The sequence below is a fragment of the Mirounga angustirostris genome, unplaced genomic scaffold (assembly GCF_029215605.1).
Source record: "Mirounga angustirostris isolate CCGP_5_RB_7025 unplaced genomic scaffold, mMirAng1.0.hap1 SCAF_13, whole genome shotgun sequence".
NCBI classification, from domain to species: Eukaryota; Metazoa; Chordata; class Mammalia; order Carnivora; family Phocidae; genus Mirounga; species Mirounga angustirostris.
Window position 1 is genome coordinate 59258585 of NW_026991721.1, and position 23367 is coordinate 59281951.

At 45.5% G+C, this 23367-nt stretch overlaps 3 protein-coding genes across 21 annotated transcripts in view; 2 read left to right on the top strand and 1 right to left on the bottom strand.

The window, feature by feature from the left end:
* The first annotated feature begins 8897 nt into the window (after window positions 1-8897).
* LOC123856460 (olfactory receptor 52W1) lies at window positions 8898-11008 on the top strand. Its single transcript, XM_045892659.1, is given in 4 exon segments — window positions 8898-9223; window positions 9225-9700; window positions 9703-9851; window positions 10778-11008. Coding segments are annotated over 4 exon segments (1182 nt in total).
* Window positions 11009-14934: 3926 nt separating this feature from the next.
* CUNH11orf42 (chromosome unknown C11orf42 homolog) lies at window positions 14935-19545 on the top strand. Its single transcript, XM_045894261.1, has 3 exons — window positions 14935-15006; window positions 18345-19143; window positions 19415-19545. The coding sequence occupies exons 1-3, from the start codon at window positions 14935-14937 to the stop codon at window positions 19543-19545; spliced, it is 1002 nt and encodes a 333-aa protein (XP_045750217.1).
* A 320-nt stretch (window positions 19546-19865) lies between these two features.
* The window catches only part of FHIP1B (FHF complex subunit HOOK interacting protein 1B), a 166190-nt gene continuing 162688 nt past the window's right edge, over window positions 19866-23367 (bottom strand). For 18 of the 19 annotated variants that reach the window (XM_064577039.1, XM_064577033.1, XM_045894258.3 and 15 more), the window contains 3 exons: window positions 23185-23363; window positions 22865-23027; window positions 19866-20388 (listed from right to left, as the gene is read on the bottom strand). In XM_064577039.1, the coding sequence (XP_064433109.1) occupies window positions 20027-20388; window positions 22865-23027; window positions 23185-23363 (704 nt within the window). In that variant the 3' untranslated portion in view covers window positions 19866-20026. Of the gene's footprint in view, window positions 20389-22864; window positions 23028-23161; window positions 23364-23367 lie in introns of all 19 variants that reach the window. The other variant, XR_010406997.1, reaches the window with a different exon arrangement.

Sequence of the window (23367 nt, forward strand, 5' to 3'; positions counted from 1 at the left end):
GTGCTCCGTGGGTCTATCACTCGCCAGAAGTGGCCGACGGAGGCCCCTCCCCCGCCGTCTATCCTCCCGAATATCGCCTCGGATTCACTTCTCCGCACGTCCTACCTTCCAGAAAGTGTTCGGTTTTCTTATGAGAGAGTTGTTGCTCTTCTTTTCTTCGATCTCCTGTTGAGTTCGTAGGTGTTCAGAATGGTTTGATCCCTATCCAGCCGAATTCCTGGGACCAGACGAAATCCAGGTCTCCTACTCCTCCGCCATCTTGCTCCGCCCCCTTCCAAATCCGGACTCATTTGAAGTTTTGTGATCAGAAGTCAACTATCCACGTCTCAGTTAGTTTATTTGTAAAATGGAAATAATGATAGTACCTACCTCAGAGGGACATTATATTGAGTGAGATGACACATGGAGAGTGCTCAGTCCAGTGCCTGACTCACAGTAAGTGTTCAATAAATCACAACTTGAGAGACAATACCAAAAGTTGGCAAGGGTGTAGAATAACTAGAAACCTCGTACAATGTTGTTGAGAGTGCAAAATAGTACAACTGCTTTGGAAAAGCATTTGTTAGTTTCTTATAAAGTTAAACATACACATACCACATGACATACCAATACCATTCCTAAGTTTCATTACCCAAGAGAAATGAAAATATTTCTACACAAAGATTTGTATGCAAGTGTTCACTATAGCTTTATTAATAATAGTTAAAAAATAAAGACAACTGAAATGTCTGTCAAATGAATAATGGATAAATAATGGTGGAATATTCATACAATGGAACACTATTCACCTATAAAAAGGAATGAGCTAATGATACCTGCAACAAAATGGATGACTCCCGAAAACATGTTAAGTGACAGAAACCATATAAAAAATAGTACATACTACACAATTCCATTTATAAAAATTCTAGAAAAAGTAAAACTAAATTATAAGAACAGAAAGTACACCATTAGCTGCCTGAGGCTGGGGCTAGGGCCAGGGGTATAGGGAATTAACTGCAAAGAGTAGCAAGGGAACATTTTGGGATGATAAAAATGTTATATTTCTTGATTGGATGGTGCTTATATGAGTGTAGACATTTGTCTAAACTCATCAAATTATACCCTTACTATGGGGGCATTTACCCCAATAAATTGATTTTTAAAACTATAAGAAACTGAGAATAAATTTTCAAAAGATGTGCATTATCATCATGGAGAAACCTTTAACTTTTATTGAATAAAATACAAGGAGACTTGAATAAATGATAAGATATAACATATTATGAATGGAAAGATTCCATACTGGAAGGATATTAATTAAGTTAATCTAAAAACTAAATTCATTCCCAACTAAGATCCCATAGGATTTTTCATGGAACTTAGCAAAGTGATTTTAATAATCATGTAAAAGAATAAAGGCACAAAAAAAGCCAAGATGTGTCTAGAAACACACACACAGAAGAATAAGAAAGAGTGACTTCCCTGCCAGATATAAAGACAATTACAGTAATTAATACTGGTGAGGAATTAGGAAATAACATTAATGTAATAAAGACATAGCCTAGATTAAATCTATTATATACAGGAACTTAGTGTGTAATAATTGTATATCATTGCAGAAAAGTACTGGAAGAACTACATTTCCTTTTAAGAAAAACAAATAAAACTAGATCCTGGTCTCATGTCATACACACAAAAATAAATTTCAGATAGATCAAAAGAATTAAACATAAAAAATATCTAAACACCATAAAATGTATAATATCTTTACAATCTCAGAATAGGAAAGAACTTATTAAATAATACACAAAAGTACATGGCCTATATGTGCTTTTTATTAAAAGTCAAATTTTCTGTAAGACAAGTGACACCATAAACAAAATTAAAAGGTAATTAACAGACTAGAAGGTTATATTTCCAATGTAAAACAAAGGATTAGTATCTAGAATACACAGAGAAAGTGTACAAAATAATATATGGGGGGAAGACAACTGAACAGAAAAATGGGCAAAAGAAATGATCAATTTATAGAAGAAGAAATATAAATGACCAATAAATATATTAAAAATATAAATTAAAATAATGAGCTAATATTTCTAATTAACCAGATTCACAAAAAGGTAAGAGTCTGATAATATAAAGTGTTGTCAAGGATGTTAAAAAAACAGGATCTTTCATAAATTGCTAGTGGGAATACAAGGTGGAACAACCATTTTGAAGAACTAATCTGCTAAAGATGAAAATATGCATATCTCATGACCCAGAAATTCCACTTCTAGATGTATAGAGAAATCTTTATACACGTGAAAAAGGAGGCATGTACAAAAATATTAAATAGCAGTATATATAGCAAAATAGCCAGAAACAATAAGTCCACCAGTAAATAAATAAATAATATTTGGCTTAACCATATGCTATAAAACTATGTAGAAATGTAAAGGAATGATAAAGATCTGTATATCTGCTTAAACAGAACTCAAAACGTAATTTCCTGTATACAGTACGAAATAATTTATGTAAATGTTTAAAAGCACCAACCATGGGCGCCTGGGTGGCTCAGTTAGTTAAGCAACTGCCTTCGGCTCAGGTCATGATCCTGGAGTCCTGGGATCGAGTCCCGCATCGGGCTCCCTGCTCAGCAGGGAGTCTGCTTCTCCCTCTGACCCTCCCCCCTCTCATGCTCTCTCTATCTCATTCTCTCTCTCAAATAAATAAATAAAATCTTTAAAAAAATAAAATAAAAAAATAAAAAATAAAAGCACCAACCAGCAAAAGCAGTAAAAACTGAATTAGAAAGATACACCAAATTCATGATAATTACTGTCCCTAAGGTGAGAATGAAACATAGGAGATAAAAGAGACTTTAATTTTATCTTTAACTTTTATTGCCTTGATTAAAAAGGAACTGAAAGCAAGTGGGACAAAACGGTAATAATGATCAGTTCTGGATGTCTTGATAACATGTGCATTTGTTATTCTTTGTACTTTTATATATATTACCCATTTCTCAAATAAAGGTATGACGAAAAAAGAAAACATAATGAAGTTAATTAGAAACAAGGGTATCAGTTGTGAGACTGCTGCAATATTCTAAAATAAGGTTGTGGGGTATACAGTGGGACATCTGCCAGTGGGGATGAAAGGAAACAGATACATGAGCTCTTAAGGAAGTGGGCCTCGGTGGCTGTGTGAATGTAATGATAAGAGAGGCTGTTTCCCCATTCATAATACTATGTTTGGCATGTAATGAGTTCTTAATAATGTTTGCTGGATTCCGTGGATGACGTTAGTACTTTCTTGGTTGTAAGAGTTTCAGCCATGCAATGTGAGCTTAGAGGAAGGGAGGTAATGGTGGAAAAGATAAAGGCGCTACCTATTACCTCAGAATAGAACTTTAGGGAATTAATTTCTCCAAAGATGGCCCCAACAAACGCAGTCAGTTCCAAAGTCCCCTCCTAAATGCTAGAGAACCTTTGGAGGGAAATACTCATCTTCTGCAAGGAAAGTCTTTGGAAGACTACCCAGCAATGGTCTCCTTAGCCACTATTGGTTAGAGAGACTTAGTCAGAAAATGCCTCTTCCATGGCTCACATTGAAGGAAAAGAATGATTGGACAAGTTAAGGCATGCGGTGGGGGAGTGTTTAGCATCATAACCCAATTTTTCTGTCTTAGTGTCACCTGGGAGACAAGGACTATGACCTCAGCATGCAAGGGAACACTAGAGTCACCACTATCTATGGTCAAAGATAGAGTCAACCCAAAGGACTGACCCCACTGCAGAGGAAGGGAAAATGGATAAGGACAGCAGATAATATTACAGGAGAACTGATAAAAAGTAGATCTGAGCTATTCCATACCCCTACCAGAACCTGATTTCTACCAGATCCTATTATAATAGGGAGAACAGTTCCCCTCACAAGTTTACAACCTTAGTGCCAGAATATCCACTATCCTAGTATTGGGGTCCCCAAGTACCCCCAGAGCTTTATGGATTATTAAAGATATTCTCATGGAAGGACTGGATGGAGGAGGGAAGTGAAGCTAGAAGACCTAGAAAACAGAGTGGTGTGGTGGTTTCATGTCATCCACATCTCCACAGGATATGGAGTGCCACCTGATCTTACCTTGGGCTTATAGAATCTCTCTATCCCTCCAGAAACTGAGGGAAAGTAAAGCCTGGGCTATTGTGGTACTAGAGGTCAGAGAGGGGTCTCATACTCAACTGGGAATTGAGACTTGACCAACTGAGAGTTTGCCTTAAGAGGTTTCTAGAAGAGGATCCAGTGTTGAGTGGCACCACTAGGACCCAAGATTTTCTGATCTGTAATCTATTGTATAAATGGGTAATTTACAGCTACATGTTGTTGCTCACTGATCACTGTAAGCAGAAAATCAGAACAAGCCTACCTGGACACAAGCTGATCTCTGGAAACCCTATTCGATAGCAAATGGTGGTGGTAGCTGCATTAGTCAAAGAAGTGAGAAATTCAGGGTCAATTCCCAAACAGAGCCCTCTTACCCTATTTCCCATACCATTCAAGAAGCAACTGAGAGGTCCAATGAGCCCCCCTCCTCCTCCCACTCTACCTTCGCCTCCCTACAGGGCTGGCATCCCACCCCTGAGGGGCAGGCTCTCGCATACAGTTCCACAAGGTCACAGGTGTAATGTCAGATCCACTCCTCCCAATGTCTCAGGGAAAGACCAGCCAGGTGACCCCAAATGTGTTCAGAAAGCTTCTATAATGTTGGACTGGGGCCTAGGAGACCAACAAAGGAACTTTTCTAGAGATAAGTCAATGATATCCCCCAGTACATCCTGGATTAATAGACAGCAACACAGAATACAGAAGATTTGCAGGAACTTAATGACTTCAATTGTGTTGAGCTTAAAGGATCTGTGATTTATCTTATGAGCAATCTTTTTTACAGTTGGTGCCCAGGACAGGCATATATCAGCCAAAAATCCCATTAGTTTGAATGTAATGGCACTCAAGGGCATTTTTTCCCAATCATCCCCTTCACGGCTCTCCACCCACTGCCCCCCAGCTCCCAAGTGCTCCTCTCCTTCTTCAGTAATCCTAGGACAACCTGAATTTTTCCTCCCAGGTACAGATCCTTTTGGCCCAAATATCCTAGAAAACTCCTATTCATGTACTAAATATCAGCAGAAATGTTTAAAGCAGTGGCTAAGAGCAAGAATGCTAGGGCCAGATCCAGTTAGTATTTAACTGCTATTTACGAACTGTGTGACCTTGGACAAGTTTGTGCCTTAGTTCTTTATCTGTAAAATGGGGTAAATCATTGTACTTACTGCAAATGCATGTGGTAGGAATAGGACTTAGAGCAGTGCCTGCGCATAGGAAACTCCATAGGATGTAGCCATTACTATAATTCAGAGAATTCCCTGACTCCCCAGGAAGAGAGAAAGGCTCCTTTCTCTGTGCTCCCACCATATCTGTACTAACCTGAATTAATGCAATTATAGCCTTCCAATAACTGTTTGCATCACTGTGTCCACTAGACAGTGAGCTCCTTGAGGGCAGCAGGGTCTTGTTATTGCCATTGTATCCTCACCATATGGTACAGGGCCAGGTACAACAGAGATTCAATCAGATCGCTATAAAGTTGGTTTTGAAAAGCAAATTTGTTCCAACCAATTGACACATTGGGGAACTGAGTATTATGTGAATTTCATGTTCTCTTATGTGTGATTCCCTCTGCCAGGAGCTAGGTGAATGCACACAACTGCATTCAAAACTGCTGAACACAGCAGCAAAGGAAAATCCAACATGCACACACCTGAAACATCTATCACCACTTAGGTTATGAACCACATCATCCATATCTGGTGTTACAACATTTCACCCAACTTCAGATTACAGTAGTCCCCAGCTATCTGCCGGTTATACATTCCAAGACCCCAGTGGATGACTGAAACCTCGGATAGTACCAAACCCTATATATACAAGCATACCTCAGAGATACTGCTGATTCAGTTCCGCACCACTGCAATAATGCAAATATAGCAATAAAGCAAGTCAAATGAATTTTTGTTTCCCAGTGCATATAAAGGTTATGTTTACACACTACTGTAGCCTATTAAGTGTGCAATAGCATTTGGTCTTTAAAAAAACAAAACAAAACATGTGAGTACCTTAATTTAAAAACTGTTGCTAGGGGCGCCTGGGTGGTTCAGTCGGTTAAGCATCTGACTCTTGATTTTGACTCAGGTTATGATCTCAGGGTCATGAGATCAAGCCCCCATGTCAGGCTCTGCGCCCAGCCGGGAATCTGCTTGAGATTCTCTCCCTCTCCCTCCATCCCTCCCCCAGCTCAATCTGTCTCTAAAATACATAAATAAATCTTTGAAAACCTTATTGCTAATAAATGCTAACCATCATCTGAGCTTTCAGTGAGTTGTGATCACTGATCACAGAGCAACATAACAAATATAATAATAATGAAAAAGTTTGAAATACTTTGAGATTTACCAAAATGTGACACAGACACGAAGTGAACAAGTGCTGTTGGGAAAGTGGCACTGATAGGCTTGCTAGAGGCAGGGTTGCCATGAATCTCCAATTTGTAAAAAACACATTATCTGTGAAGCGTAATCAAATGAGCTATGCCTGTACCGGGGTCTTCCTATACATACGTGCCTGTGATAAAGTGTAATTCATAAATCAGGCATAGCAAGAGACTCACGGTGACTGGTAATAAGAATAATGGTAACAGTATGCTGTAATAAAAGTTATGTGAACGTGGTCTCCCTCTCTCAAAATATCCTACTGCATTGTACTCACCCTTCTTCCTGTGATGATGCGAGAGGATAAAATGCCTAGTGAGGACGTGAAATGAGGGGAATGATGCAGCATTGTGACGTAGCGTTAGGCTACGGACTGACCTTCTGACGATTCGTCAGAAGGAGGATCGTCTGCTTCCCTGACAGTGGTTGAGGGCAGCAGGCAACTGAAACTGCAGAAGCGAAACCACAGATAAGGGGGACTACCGTAGTCTCCCCTTCCACCGCTTCTCCATTAATCACCTGCTGCCTCTAACACTTCTACAAGGAAAACTCCAGGTCTTTTTCAAGGTAGAGTGTCCTATTTATTGGTGTATTTATGCACTTTCTAACCAGTTAATATGTGTAAAGCAGTGCCACCATTTTTATTAGGGTCCTATCCTTTTTTTAAATGTGTCACTGACGAAGTTTTTGAATGTTGTACCCTAATGCCACCTTTCCCGCAAGCCCCATTTTTTATTACATTATCTTGCATAGTGTGGTGATTTTTAGGATATGTGTCGTTGGAGCTGAATCATATCCAGTGGTTGATGGTAAATAGCTTCCTTTCTCATCTCCACGGGTCCCGAAGGCTCCTGAAACTGTAGGAGCCGCTGTTAGTCAGCAAATGCTGCCTGGCCATCAGGACTGTCACACAATTAAAAGCAGTGAGTATTTATTCATAGACAGCGACATACTAGGCACTGAGCTGTGGAGATGCTGGCTAATAGGAAGCACTGCTAGAGAGAGACAGCAGGGAAGTAATTACAATAGAGCGGGACTGATGCTATCCAAGAATACAGCAAGGTCTTCTCTCTAGACTTCAGGGAGTCGGCAAGGACCTCCCCGAGGAAGTGTTCCTCTTTCCCAGATCTCTCCACTCCCATTAATCAGTCTCTTTCCTCGTCCCCATCTCTACTTCCTGAGTTACCGTGCCATCACACTGAGCAAGGAGGCAGCACAGGGAAGAGTTAATGTGGCACAGGTGGGAGGGGTAAGGGCCCTGAGGGAAGCAGGCGGAACAGCCTCATAAAGGGCCCCAGAGGCATCGGCCAAGGTGAAGAGAAGCTGCCAACACACAGTGCTCAGGATCTTTCTCCAGTCAAGTCTTCTGCTGGTGCTTTCCTCCTTGTTCAACTATCCATTCAATGTTTATTAATCTTCTGCCGTGAGCTAGATTCTGGGTGGAATCGGTTCTACTCACCCTGCCTCCTCCAACATCAGAGACGCTTTTTCCACAGATGGCTGTTACTCTGGGTTGAGTGCCATTTCCTCCCCCACTGGCACCTCCACTCCCTCTGGCATCCCAGGAATAAGACTTTAGTGGGACCCCTTTCTGGATCGTGAAGAAGGAAGGGAGACATCGAAGCTCCCTTTTTTGCTGCCATCTCTTTCTCTGTTCCCAACTTCAACTCTCCAGCCAGTGTTCAAGTTCACTCCTTCAGCATCAAGTTAATAATGTAAGCAGCCCAAAAATGCAGCAGGTTTCCTCCTGTCACAGCAGGCTTCCAGCTTCACTCCAGGTCCAATCTTCCTCCTCCTGTTTCTCCTTTCCTCTCTACTCTTCTTCTCCGAGGGCTGATGCCCAGAATGTTCAAGCTGGACAACGCTACAATCATTGTGTCCACCCCCCAGTGTGGAGCTGAGGAAGCTGAGGCCAGGAGCTCTACCTAAGGATATAAGTCAAGGGCAGTGCAGCCTGGGGCCTGATCCCCAACCAGCTCTGGCTTTCTCCCCACCTTACAGAGACTGAGGTGGACTCTACTTTGGATCCTGAGGAAGAAAAACATTCATCTCAGCCCCAACTCTCAGGTGACCTCCAGCTATAGCAGCCACTGCAACAGGGAGGCCCTCCTTTCTCTCAATGCCGGTGTCTCCCCATTTCTCCCCCTACAACACTCGTGCGCTTTCAGGCACAAAGGATTCTCACATCCAAGCTGGGGTAGTGGCCTTGATTATCCATCCAAAACCCCAACCAAAAGTTATAACCCTGTGATCCCCCAATTCTGCACTACCCCTACACATACCCCATGGATGGGCCTGTGCCACTGTGACACCCTCCAAAATCTCTCCCCCTCCCTCCCCTATCAGAAGTCATGCCCCCATGAGCCTTAGAGCTTCGCCCCCCACAGGATGGCAGAAGGTCCGCATCCCAACTGCACCTTCCCACGCCCAACCTTCTTCATACTGACTGGCATTCCAGGGCTAGGGGGTACCCAGGCCTGGCTGACACTGGTCTTCGGGCCCATGGATCTGCCAGCCCTGCTGGGCAAGGGAACACTACTGGCATCGGTGCAGATAGATTCCACACTGCAGCAGCCCATGTTTCTACTCCTGGCCACACTGGCAGCCACAGACCTGGGCTTAGCTACATCTACAGCCCCGGGGTTGCTTGCTGTGCTGTGGCTCGGGCCCCGGCCTGTGCCACACGCTGCCTGCCTGGCCCAGATGTTCTGACTGCTGTGGAATCTGGGACCGTGCTGTGGCGGTGGGGCGTCCCCTGCATTACCCTCTCCTGGTCACCAAAGCCCGTGTAGGCTCTGCAGCACTGGCACTGGCACTGAAAGCCGTGGCTTTCGTTGTGCCTTTCCCTCTGCTGGTGGCGCGATTGGAGCACTTCCAAGCCAAGACCATCGGTCATGCCTACTGTGCACACATGGCAGTGGTAGAGCTGGTGGTGGGCACCTCGCGGGCCAACCATTTGTATGGGCTGGCACTTTCACTGGCCGGGTCAGGTATAGCTCTCCTGGGCATCACTGCCTCTTACGGGCTCATTGCCCACGCCCTACTGAGGCTGCCTACCCGGGAGGCCCGGGCCAAGGCCTTTGGCACATGTAGTTCTCACATCTGTGTCATCTTGGCCTTCTATGTACCTGGTCTCTTCTCCTACCTCACACACCGCTTTGGTCGTCACACCGTCCCAAAGCCTGTGCACATTCTTCTAACATCTACTTGCTGCTGCCCCCTGCCCTCAACCCACTCATCTATGGGGTCCGCACCAAGCAAATCAGGGACCGCTCCTGGAAACCTTCAAGTCAGAAAAAGCCAGTTCTAATGGGCAGAAAACAATGGAGCCTGCTGGTGGAGGTGAGGGGACATACAGAAGAGTCTAGGGCCTGGAGGTGTGGATTATATCATCTTTACCTACTGTAAACACTCAACAAATATTTGCTGTGAAGTCTCTACATTATCACTAGCATCTGCAGGCTTTGGCCTATCCACGTATCTTGCTCGGGAGGCAGAAGGCAGGGGGCTACACGTTACCATGCAGGAAAATAAGATCAGGAATTACCATGGTTCATAGTACACAAGATTTAACTTAAAGAAAACTCTCCTCCCCTCCTCCATCATTTTAACCTAAGTCTCCCCATGGTGCCACACAAAAGCTCCTCTACAGATGCTAGACCTGGGGGTCTGGGAAGAGTGACGCTGCCTCAGGAGGCAAGTGTTTGTGTACTTGTCTGGGATCACAGTCCTCTCCGTTTCTACAGCCAGATTCTATTTTCAGCCTGTCCTTAAGGAAAGAGTCACAGGCTTATTCTGGATAATGTGCCCAGACTGGGGTCCCAAAGTTGGCCCGCACACTGACCTTTGCCATTCCCAGTCCAGAGAATCCTCTTGGTCTCATGTGTAATTACTATTTCCCCTACCCCCACTCTCCTGTCAATATCTCAAGAATTAATTGCTAGAACTTCTCTTCCTGGGCCTACAGCCATAGGGGTCAGAGGTCCAACTGAAAGAAATTTTGATATCCCAGGAAATCATAACCACTTCACCTGCTTGCCTGAAGTCCAGTCACTGTGGTCTCTTACCAGTTTGCTCTTCTCTGCATCCTCAGCCAAGAACGCTGAATTCCCAAATAAAATCCACATCAGCACCCCCATTTGTCCTGGTCAACATCACTAGAAGCACATGATGTTGGTGCAATATGATTAAAAAGGAATATTTTGCTCCATTGTGGCTAACAGAAAATAGAGATATTACACAATAAGTGTCATGGTGTTGCCCAACAGGGGACTGAGTTTCAGCTAAGACTCTCCACTGGAAGGGACATTGTGCAAAAGATCTTTCACACCAGCATGGAGCCAAGCATGAATATAATCTCAGGCAAAACCCAGGGATTCACCATTATACGGTCGGAGAAAGCTGCAGGCTGCACAGGCAGACCCAAGCTCTCTGGGAAAACTATCATAACCACAGGTACTGCAGTCAGCCATGAAGACCTAAGGCAAGTGCAGTGCTGACCACTCAGCACAGATAGCTGGACCAAACACCATGGGATACCACACAGAAGAGGAGGCTGCAGATCTGAAAAAGCAGGTGATATCCTCTCCAGGGCCACATGGGGTCTTACCAGGTCCTCATTAACGGGGAGCTGAAGAGACAGTGCAGAAACTTTACATGATTTTCAGAGGTGTTGTCACTCTGAGATCTACAGTTGTCCTCGAGTGTGGGCTTAGTCATTCTCAAGACTAATCTTTTTCATGAGGTTCTGAGTTAAAAAACTCCTCAGGCAATGATTTTGTGGATAACTGTGACAAAATCCTAATCCTAATTGGTCATGAGTCTTTAAGACGTCCATATCCTTCTCTCAGGGATTCCTCTTCAATAAATCTATCCTGACAAAATAATTAGAGATGTAAACAAAGATGTATGCAGTAAGATATTTATTACAACATTATTATAAAGAAATATATATGTGACGTCCTGTGTCACACATACACACACACACATTTTTTGCCTTTCCCCTCTGGTACATGAAAAGGGAAATCCTAGGCAATCAATGTTGATAAGCAATGAATTCTGTCACCTTCCCACCACAGGAAACCTCTTGTCTAAGGCACCTTCATTCCCTGGTTGTGCACAGCTCCTCAAGGCAGCTGATTCCAAAGTTGTGCATTGTTCATTGCAAGAACCTTCTTTCTTCAAGCCAAAAATCCACCCCCTTGGACATTAGTATTTTGTTTTGGATTGAGATACACACCTACCATGTGATATGCTTAGAAGACTACCAGCACTCCCTTACTCCTCACAACAACCTGAGAATAATCCCTTATCCACAATTCCAAACTAAAAATAATCTCTGAAGAAACAATAGTTTTTTTTATAACTTTGGTCCAAAACCTGACCTGAAACATCAGGATGGTATTTATAGTATTTATTTATCTTACTTGGTGTGAATATTCATACATTTAGCTTCAGAAATATTGATGTGTTTGATTATAGGGCACTGTCCTAAACCTCACTGGGGTATTCCTTTATATATGATAAAGGCACTATATTCCCTTTCTAAAATCTGGAAAAATCTGAAGTCCAAAACACATCTATCCCTAAAGGTTTCAAATAAGGGATGAGGGACTTGTACAGTTATCCCTGTAGCCTGAGAGAAGTGAAGAGACTGGTCAGGGCTCTGTATCCCTCCAAAAGCTCTGCTATCAACACTATTCTATACTACTCTGGAGGTTTTGCAGAGAACCCCATGTTCCCTAAATAACCAGCCCCTGCCTGTTTGTTCCTCTCATGCTCTCCAGTCCAGTCACCACTCAGATATGTTGCAGATCATTTGTGTCCAGGGAAACCCCAGAATGTGCCACACTGGAGGCAACCCCATGAGCAGGCTGTGGCCCAAACAGCCCAGCCTTTAGGCTCAACTCCATCCAGAACTCAGTTGTCATTTGTTTCCCTTCAGCAACTTTCAATCTGACTCTATGAGCCAAAGGGAAAGACAGTCTCATTTAGGGCAGTGTGGAATGCAGGGAGCTTAAAGAATCATCAGCAGCAGAAGAGATGAAGATATGGGCTTCTGACTGAGGAGTTCATCTATACCCAATTTCCCCCTTAGCCCCTCTATGAAAATCTGAAAGAGATCCTCCTCACATTTCACCAATAGCCCATCATCCCTGTCCCTCCCCTATTCACCCTCTTCTCATTCTGGAATCCCCTTAGGATATGGATGTACATCATTCTCTGCCTGTGTTTATCAGTAACTCTTGTCTCTGTACCTCTGCATCTCTGCCTCCTTGCACTGTCTGTTTTGCCCCACATCTGTGTCCCTTGTCCTGGTGTATGTCTCTCTCCCCCACTGCTATTTACCTCACTCAGGATTCCTTTCTGGAGGGAACAGAAATGCCAACTATACTACACCAGATGACCTCTCCTGGTGTAGGGCTAGGAGGGCACTAGAGGAAGAAATTTGGTTTTGCCTGCCCTGACAAGAATGTTTGGGGTTTCTGGTTTGGCCTATTGCAGCATTTCTCTCATCCTGCCCACTTCCTTTTCACTACACGACTTTGCATATCCACTGAGCAGGCGCCCTCCCACCATACACTCAGGAGAACAGAAGGGATACAGCAATTTCTTCCTTCACCAAAAAGAACTACCATTCAAATTTTAACTTAAAAGCTGGAATCAGGCCGACATGGATTTGAATCCCAGATCCTCCATTAACTCACTGTATTCCTTGCACTAATCTACTTAACCTCTCTGAGCCTGTTAATTCACTTGTAAAATGAGGAAATACTTCAAGAGGTTACTAAAAGGAATAACCAGGATAATGGATTCAAAGTGTTTGGCACAGCCCCTAACATACACAACTTCAACAAATATTTGATATCAATTCCTCTCCTGGAGCACAGTCCCATGCCCACTGTCAAATCTTTGCGTAAACACCTAGCACCCACACAGTTATAGTTCTGTCTACAGAGGCCTACCCTCCCCTGAGGCCACTTACATCATGTAGGACCATTCCCCGTGCCTTATTCTCATACCACTTCACCTAGCTCAGATGATGGCCAACTTCATGGGACAGCCCTACATGCTGGGCCAGGATAGGAAAGGATGCTCCCCATACAGAAGTGGTCTTCCTGAGCACGCAGGACACTCTCCATAGGGACTCAAGAGAAGACTCTTTGGACAGGTAAGAGGCAGAGTGGGAGAGTAGCTACTAGAAAGGCTCTCCAGAGTGGTGGTTCTCCAAGGAAAAACTACTTTTTTCCAGCAAACACCAGGCTGAAATCTCTGGACAGAGAGACAAGGGGAAATCACACACAGATTAGGGCTGTAGTAGGAAAGTGCCAGGTAGACGCAGATCAGCCTAGGACAGGGAGTGGCACATGAAAAAAAATTTCCTCAAATTTACCTGGGTAATTCTGGCTTCCTGAAAGTCCTCTCCAGTTACTAAGGCAACATTATCCCAATTAGATTCTTATCCTCCACATTGTCACCACTCATATGGCACCCTCCTACACACACACCTGGTTTTCATTGCAATTGTAACCCACTCATTAATAATGGGTTTCAAGCTAGGCTGCACATCAGAATTGCCTGAGGAGCTTTTAGAAATCCTGATGCCTAGGCACACTCCAAACCAATTAAATCAGAATCCCCGGGGGGTAGGATCCAGGTATCTATAGTTTTTAAAGCTCCCAGGTAATTCCAAAATATGACCAAGGTTGAGAACTACTGCTTGGTTCTCCGTCTAAGTCCTGATTTAAACTTCTCCCATGTCCTTCAAGACCCCTATCTAACCTCACAAAGAAGTCATCTGCAGCTGATAAAATAACACAGTAAATTGCTTCAGGAGGCTGCTGAAGGGGGAAGCCTGATTCTGCTTCCTTAAAGAACTCAGACCAAGAAAAAAACACATACACATGCACACATGCACTTCTGCAAGTACACACAGACATATACAAATGCACCCAAAGAGACCTGCATTCTTCTCCCCTAAGGAGGAGAATGGATAAGGACTTCTGTTCTTAAAAAGATTATGGATAAAGGGGCGCCTGGGTGGCTCAGTTGGTTAAGCGACTGCCTTCGGTTCAGGTCATGATCCTGGAGTCCCGGGATCGAGTCCCGCATCGGGCTCCCTGCTCGGCAGGGAGTCTGCCTCTCCCTCTGACCCTCCTCCCTCTCATGCTCTCTATCATTCTCTCTGTCTCAAATAAATAAATAAAATCTTTAAATAAAAAAAAAAAGATTATGGATATGGACTCGGGCTGTGGGCATAGTGAAGCTAGTAAAGTAACTGCCCTCTCCCCACCCAAGGCCCCATTATCTACAGGACCTCTATGACCTCATGCTGTAGTAGGCTTGCCTGGGGGCCTCACCTCCCTGGGCAACTTGGGGTTCCTGCAGCAGCCACTGCCCTGCCTAACCCCTCCCACACCCTACCATGTTGGTTGGTACCCCCCACCTGCTAACACTGGATGAAGCTGATGCCACCTGGACCCTCATCAAGGATAAAGTAAGAGGGCCAAAAAGAAAGTAACAAAGTGTGACCTAGATGGGTCTGAGCAACTTATGAGTAGGAAGGGGTGGGAAGCCTGAAGATAGTAACAACTAATATTTACTCAGGGCTTGCTCACATGCCAGACACTGCACTAAGTGCTTTGCATACAGTGTCCAATTTCATCACAATTGGAAAAACGGTAAGAGGTTCCTAGAAAGGCAATTGGAATCGAGGAGAACTGAAACAAGTGCTAAGTCAGGGTAGGGCTTAGGAGGGCAGGAAGGTTTCCTGGAGAGTGATATTCTAGCTAAGCAAATAGAAATTATTCTCACGTAGAGGGTAAAGGAATTCCTGACTCATAAATGGTGCTTACTAAACACCTAAATCAGTTAATGAGCAGGTGGGTGGGTGAGTAAGTGAATGGTGTCCTAATTAAAGGTAGAGCATATGCAAAAGCCAGGAGAGGAAAAAGAAAAATGCTTATTTGTGAACGGCAAATAGTCCTCTAGAACAGAGTTCAAATGGGTAGTGAAAAGAAGGTCAAAGGGGTACAGGGGCTGATCACGAAGGGCCCTTTAAACTTTCTAAAGGACCTTCGACCTCTTCACAGATACCTCCTCCACCTTTAACTTCCACAGAATGGGAAATTTGGGTTTTGAGCAAAATATGTAGATTTTTAGGAGCAGGCATATGTCAGCTGTATCTGAGTTGCAGGTACCCAACAAATCCCACCAAATCTAGATGGCTACAATTTCTGAACTTGGAGAATTTGGGGATCAGGTTCCAGTTATGTAACCTCAAGGACAGTGAATTTCAAGCACTCGTGGAAGGCAGCCCACCAAGTTTAAAACCACCATCTTAAAGTAGTGCCGACCAGACTCAAAGCAGCCTTAACAGCATGTGGCTCATGTGGCTCCCATTTGAAATGGAGCAGCAGGTCACCACGAAGGTCAGCTTCCCAGGGAAGCAGAAACAGGAGAGTCAAGGCCCTCCCAAGTATCAAAGTACCTGGATTCAGCAGTGTAAAAGGTTGGTCCGGACAAGATCAAGCATTTCATTAGGCGGAAAGTAAACGTGATCATCAACTAGTAGAAAGCTACACTATCTCTCAGCATCAGAAAAATTTACTGAGCACTTTGTAGAACATATAGCTAACAAGAATGTGGCTCAAGAGCTCCTCATTCAGAATTCAAACCAGCCAAGATACATCCAGGAAGATAGTCTTCCACCTTCATTTTCCCAGGCTGCCCCTGAGAGATCTATATTTGCAGGCCTCTATGTTCCATAGAACTTTCACCCAGAAATAAAACTGCAGTGGGAACGATAGGTAATGGTCTCAAATGATGACTCTACCAAGAATAGTCACCATAGCATAGAAATCTTATTTTCCCTATTTTAGGATAACTACTGGGAGCCTCAAGGGTAAGAAAGAGGGCCTAATAACCCTCCCCCACCCCCAAGGCAAATTCATGTCTATATTCTGGGAAAAAACCTCCAGCTAAACTAGGGATTCACCTTTTAACAGACACTTAGACCATAAGAACCAGGTATTTCTCAAAATCCTATTAGAGAGATACCTCCTGGGGACACTCCTATTTGTCTTATTTGTATAGGATCCTAGGGACCAAAGGAGCAGCTAGGGTAGGATTCTGAAGTTATACTTGGTGACTACCCTTTTTTTGTCATGGGACAGAGCATTCTATACAAAAATGTCCATCCACCAGTGCTCTGTTGTCACCCCTGGGAAACCCAAATGGACCTTCTCAGAGCCCTGTTCTTCAGCCTGATGCCCCCACCAGAAAGAAAGTATGCCATGTCTGAATAAAGCACAGGAATGATGGGAAATTCTTCCATGCACATTAAGAAAGAGCACCATTTATTTCCTTGGCTAGGTGACAAAGTGCAGACACAACTCCATCAGTTAGCTATCCTCCTCTTATGCTCTGGGGCAGCACTTCTAAAACAGCTCTATGTAGCAAAAAAACAGACTGGCCTTAAGGGATCATTGATGAATTCTACCAGAAGACCAGCAAAGTGGGCAATGTCAGCAGTAGGGAGACAGACATGTGGGAATGCAGAGCTGAGGAAGGGGAGTAGAACAGAGTATTTTCAGAATAGGTCTCAAACAGGAAAGGGACCCAAAGAGGGAATTTTATGTACTCCCTAGCAGAACACAGAGCCAGAAGTCTCGGCCAGCAATATCTTTGATGAGTCGAGATCATACCTACGTACAATTACTAGAGAGGATCTTACAAGGTTTCCCAGTTGGTCATGAAGTTAAACTTTGCCGAACTGGATTATCAAACCAAAAAAGCCAAGACAAGAAGGACAAAACCAAGAGGGAACTAGAATCCCTAAAAGCATATTAGGACAGCATTACAAAGATGAGGCCTCAAATCCCTAAAAGAACTACTCTCTGTAGCCAGGGCAGAAGATGTTGAAAAAAGGTCATTCCAAACCTATCTCTGTGTACCCATTGTAGTGAACGACATCTCCCATCTAACCAATCATCTAAGACTAACCCTTCATGATTCCTTTTCCCATACTCCTTAACTGACCAAGTTCTACTAATTCTATAACCTAACGATCTTCCCCCATTATTTTAGTTGAAGGCCTCACCATGTTTTGCTTGCAGTTATACAATACTCTTACCCGATCTTTTTCTCATTTTGTCTTGCTATTCAAAATTAACTTTCTAAAGCACCTTTCTGATCCCGTCCCTCTCACCCAGAGCCCTTCAAATGGCTTTCCATTGCCCTCAGGATTAAATTCCTGTCAGCACACTTTAGATCTTTCATCGTCTAGTTCCTGTGTGCCTGTCGCTCTTCAGACCCTGTTTAAGTACTATGAAATTATGTGTTCCGGAATGTGCCCTTCTTAGTTTATAAGTTCAGGTTTTTTAACTGGCTGTATCCTCTCCCTGGATTGACCATCCTCCTACCTAATTCCTTCAAAACTCAAGTATTACCACCTAGAAACTAGACATCTTCTGATCCTCTTCTATCAAAGACAAAGGCTACTACATCACTTCTGGTGATTTAACCTTGCTATTATTACTTAGCTGACTACTACTGTCTATATCTTCGTCTCCTCCATTAGACTGAGCTATAATAAGGCATGGTCAAAGCTTCATGCTTTTATGTACTCCCAGTATCCAGCAGGGTCTGACACATAGTAGACATTCAAGGTTTTGCTACAGGACAGAACTATAAAATAAGCAGGAAGCATAACAGCCTGAGCACGTTGTGGAGATGTAATTGCACAGTGAACAATGGGAGGGTCAATCTAGAATAGGCTACCAGGTAACTCCTGACCCTAACTCAGTCCCTGACCTGTAAACTGGCCATCTGCAGGTTATCGAAGAGCGCTTTGGGCCCAATGTAGTGGCGGTACCTTTCCTGTCGGATGCAGCGTGCTATGACCTACTGGGTGTGCTAGTGAAGCAGTCCCGCCCAGCCCACACCCGCCTGGCTCTACCAGGTCGGCAGGGTCGGCGGGCACTACAACCAGTGGGGCCACTACCAAACCTCCTGGAGCAGGCAGGGTCTGAGGGTGCCTTTGCCCACTGCACTCGGGAATACTCACCAAACGGCCGAGCAGAGATAGCCTATGAAGAAATGCGACTGTTGGATGGGCAGCCCTGCCGGATCCGCCTGCACATGGGTGGCCTGCGCAAGAAGATGGCCTTCCTGCTGCTGCCGCCAGGGCAGGTAAGCCTACAGCAAAACCTTCCCTGGCTCCGGAGCACCCACAGCATCTATGTCATCTACCAGGTCTTCTCCTGTTCCTGGCTGCAGCTGGGGCTGTTGCCTACAGCCCGTGAGCCCCAGCTGCTCCGGTTACAACGGTCACTGCCTGTTGCCTTCTCCTGCCTCAAGTTTTCACTGCACCCCAAAGGAGTGCTGGGACCACAGAAGCCTCTGACCAGAGATCCACTGCCCCATGGTGCCAACTGGGTCAGACCCAACCTCGGCATCATGCCACCTCTGGCCCCCACATCAGTCGCTGCCGATACCCCTGAAGCTGCTGATGTACCCCCGCCTGTCCCAGCCCCACCTACACCACCTCCTCAAGAAGGGCCAAAGGGCAGACCCACCAGATTCTCCTACAGGGGCCGAAACCCCTTCCGCAGGGGGCCCCAGATGTTGTCAGGTACTGCTAGGGGATATGAAGCTGAGAGGGATGAGATCGGGTAGAGGGGAGAGGGCATGGGGAATATAGGAGTGTGTGCCCAGGAATGTGTGGGGCACCCCTTACTCCACACTGGATCCCAGTGAGGGGGATGGAATGAGGGAGCCAGGGTAACGAGGGGGAAGCATGGTCCTGGTGAGGGGGTGGGCATAGCACAGAGGGCCAGGGAGGGACCAGGGAGGCAGAAAGATCAGGGCATGAGTCAAGCTGTGACTATCCCCAACCCTGGCAGAGAACTGGCTCTTCAGCCCCCGCAGCCCCCCACCAGGAGTCCAGGGTGGGGGCCCCGGGGACCCCGACCGGCACTCCATGTCCCTGCCCCTGCTGCAGGGTCTGTCCTCAGAGTTCGACAGCGACGAATGAAGCTGAAGCAAGAGATGCAGGGGGCGAGGCCCCCAAGATCTGGAATAGGGATACTGGTCCCCAATAAAACATCAGCTGCTGCTCCCCAAAACCATCCTTGGCCCATGCTGCTTCTTCCTTCTGGGGGTTGATGGAGAGTCCCTACTTTTTTCCCTAGGCTCCACGACCCCCTCACCCTTTAAGGGCATGAGAAGCACCTTGAAACCTTGGCACCAATGTCCTCACGAGAGACAAAGTACCCCTGACCTCCCCATTTATGTACAACCTTCCTGGGACCACAGCCCCTTAAAAAAGGGTGGGAAAGAAGAATGAGCACAGAATAGAGATTTCCCTTTTATACATATTGCAACAAGTTCTCCATAAAACATTCATCGGAAATAAATTAAAAAGTCCTCTTGCCACTGCCTCCAAACATAAAAAGGAGCCTACATCCCGGCCCCAGCCCAGGCCACTTGAGGCCCTGATTGTCCATGGAAGAAAGTTAAGGATTGAGGGGCCCGAAGCCTGAGACAGGAGGGCCAGATCCCTCCTCTGAAGCATCCAACAGGAAAGGCGAGGTGACAGCATGGGCCTGGGAGATGGCAGCCAACTCCTTGAGAAACTCAGGGAAAATGACTGCACAGTAGACCGCATTCTTGACTCGCAGAGCCTCACCTTGGCGCTCAGGGGCCCCACCCCGAGGGGGCAGCACCGGAGTTGAAGCCCCAGGGGAGTCCCCACCTAGGCCAAGTCCTGCACCGTCTCTCCCAGGCTGAAGAACCAACTGTGCCGCCTGCCGGGCCCTGGTTGGACTGTGTGCGTGCCGCAGGAGCAGCTCCCCCAAGGACGGCCTCCGGCTCTTCACTGGGAATAAATGGGTATTGGGGATGGTGAAGGTGCTGGGGTCAGGCACACTCTCTCGGTCTGAGAGAGATGCCTCCCTCCCTGGGTTCAGGGACATCTCAACTAGGACTCGAAAACCAAAATGCTGCCTGCCTAGCCTTCTTCCCTTTATCCAGCCTCCCCACCCAGTCAACCATTACCCTCAGTCTTCTGTCAGTCAACACTTCAGCCACTTCATTCCCAACCGAGACCCCTTCTCCACACCCTCTCACCCTGAGGGACTCTTAATATTCCTCCCTTTTCAATTGCTATTCTACCATCTCTAAGCTATGTCTCCTCAGTCTGTAACACGCCCTTACATTATGCTCATGAACTGGAGCCAACCACTTCCAGCTTCCCTCTGCCTGTCTATAATACATGACCCACATCCTCTGCTCCTTCCACACCCACAGGGCCATATATGCAATCACAGTTCAGGGGCTTTACCATCTATCTCATACTCTACTACCTTTCCAAAATCTGTTCTCCTGCGCCACCACTTTGCCTACCACCAGTCCCTCTCCTGTATCCACCAAAGCCATCCTCCTACTTCACATCAGCTTAGACAACTTCACATGGCCAGACAACTTCACCTCAGCTTAGACTCAAACGAACCATTTAAAATATTGCCCTCTCTCCTCTAATTTTTTTCCTAGATTACTGGTTCTGGATCTTTGCCCAATATGTAGGGCCTAGACTCTAGGGATTTAGTCTCTAGATCATGCTACAGTTCCCACTCTCTATCTCGAACACTGGCTACAAAAATATGCTACACAGATCTACTAAATATGGCATTCAAAACCCTTCACAACCAGGATCACATGCCCCTTCCAACCCTTCTTCCAAATTCTTTACACCCTCCTCTGCTTTTGTACCCATACCTATCTGTTCTTCCTGAAACCTTCCAGGCTCTTTTTATGCTTCTGTAGCCCTCTCTGCCTTAATTTTACTCTCCCCACTATTTTCATCCTTGGCCTAATCTCATTATCCCCACCCCTCTGAGAAACCTCCTCTGATTTGCCCTCCACTGACTTCCCATTTCACCACCTTTATCACACTGTATTGTAATGGCTTGTGTATAGGTCTTCTATCTCATACAGTATAATCTGTGAGCTCAAGGGCTCAGACTCTTATTTACCTCCACAGTGAACACAGTACCAGAACCATGGAAGTAAGATACATTCACAGTGCTGTACCATGAGGAAATCATGTTAAGGAACATCAGCTGGGTTTTCGCAGCTGTGTAATAACCATTCTGGTACTGTATTCCCAACCCACATTTCTCAAGATCCTCCATCTCACCCCTGCTCTCTTGCTCTTAGCATATTATTTTGCCTCCTACTTTGATTAGCAAATAAAGTACTTCAATTCCTGCCCTTCCCCTCTGCACCTCACAACTCCATGGATACATATCACTTCCTCCTTTGACCTACCCCTCATTTGCCTCAAAGGGGGGGAAAAAAAACCTTTCCCATCCAGTTAATCCTGTCCTGGTACACTGGATCCCACTACATCCACCACATTTTGGGACCTTGCTTTCTCAGTTAATGATACTTCTCTAGTCACTCTCTAGACTGACTGTCAGCTCTTAGAAAGCAAAGGTCTCATGTTGTACTTACTCTCTGAGTCCTTGTACTACTCCCTGAGTCCCCTGTACCAAAGACAATGGAGAGCAAATATGGCAAGTACTCAGACACTTGCTGATGGAAGATCTAGATTTAAAGCTGCATGGTCATACTTAACTTTTCCTTCATCCTTGTACCCCACAACCATTCATCAAACTCTGCCAATACTTTCTTCCCATTTCTACCTTATCCAATTCTTCCTTTCTGTTTCCACTATTCTAATTCAAGCCTTGCTGGTCACAGTTGCACTCTGTTTTCTCCTGGGTCCACATGAACTAACATGCTTATCTCTCCACTCTCATATCTAAGAACCTCCAATGGGTTCTCACTGCCTAAAAGATCACAACTTCTACCCAGCCCAACTTCTAATCTGAGCACCTAATGCTCTGGCCAAATCTTTCCAGGCTTACTATCAACTATTCCACCACCTTCTAAATCCTCTGCTCCAACTAAATAGTTCATGCGGTCCCTTGGACAAAAGAATAAAGCCACCCCACTCCTCTGCTTACCCAAGTCCTATCTTTCAAGGACCATGTCAAATACCATGTCCTTTCCCAAACTGTAACAATACCTCAACCTAGAGACTACTCTGTCCCCTTGCCTATCCTCAACTCCTAGAACAGCTTTTGCTGGTGCTGCTAATTTGGCTCTTGGTGGACATAACTGTACTTTACCCTTTGACTAGAGCCAGACTACAAACATCAAGACTCCATTTTCTGCAACTCCTCAGTTCATGGCACAAGACTTCACCCTTAATAAGAGCTAATTAACCTGGACTAATTAGCTGTCTAGGGAAGGCAGGGAGAGGGGTGGAGTGGTGGGATAGGCCTCACCTAGGGGATCGGAGCGGCGGGGGGCAGGTCCTGCTGCAGGGCCCTCGGCCCAGTCCAACTTGCCACGGGCAATGAGGTACTTCTTGGCTTTGGATAGCAGTGCTGGGAAGTCCTCCTGGGAGGCCGCAAAGCTCTCAATTTTATTCTTCACAGAACCCAGCACCTATGAAGCACAACTTCATGACATTTCTGTGTAGCTCTAGACTGACAGTCCTTTCTAGTCCCACTGGGCCTGTTCCCAGCCCCCCCAGGACCACTCCAGCTGCGGGCCTGGCCCACCACGGAGCCTGGACGCACCCATGCATGCATGCATCGCACACCTGCAGCAGGGACTTGACACTGGGCTGGAAGACCATGTTGGTGTTGAGCAGGAAAGAGCGGAGCAGGGGCTGGGGGTGACAGGCCAGCTGGGCCACCAGCCCCGTCAGCAGGAAGTTGACATAGACGGAGTTCTGCAGCATGTTCTCGAGTTTGGCAAAGAGCACAGCCATGAAGGGGCCTGG

Coding starts and splice junctions, on each gene's coding strand:
- CUNH11orf42 (XM_045894261.1), top strand. CDS start 14,935: ATGTTGGTTGGTACCCCCCACCTGCTAACACTGGATGAAGCTGATGCC. Junction 15,007..18,344: donor GGACCCTCATCAAGGATAAA/GTAAGAGGGCCA, acceptor GGCCATCTGCAG/GTTATCGAAGAGCGCTTTGG. Junction 19,144..19,414: donor GGGGCCCCAGATGTTGTCAG/GTACTGCTAGGG, acceptor CAACCCTGGCAG/AGAACTGGCTCTTCAGCCCC.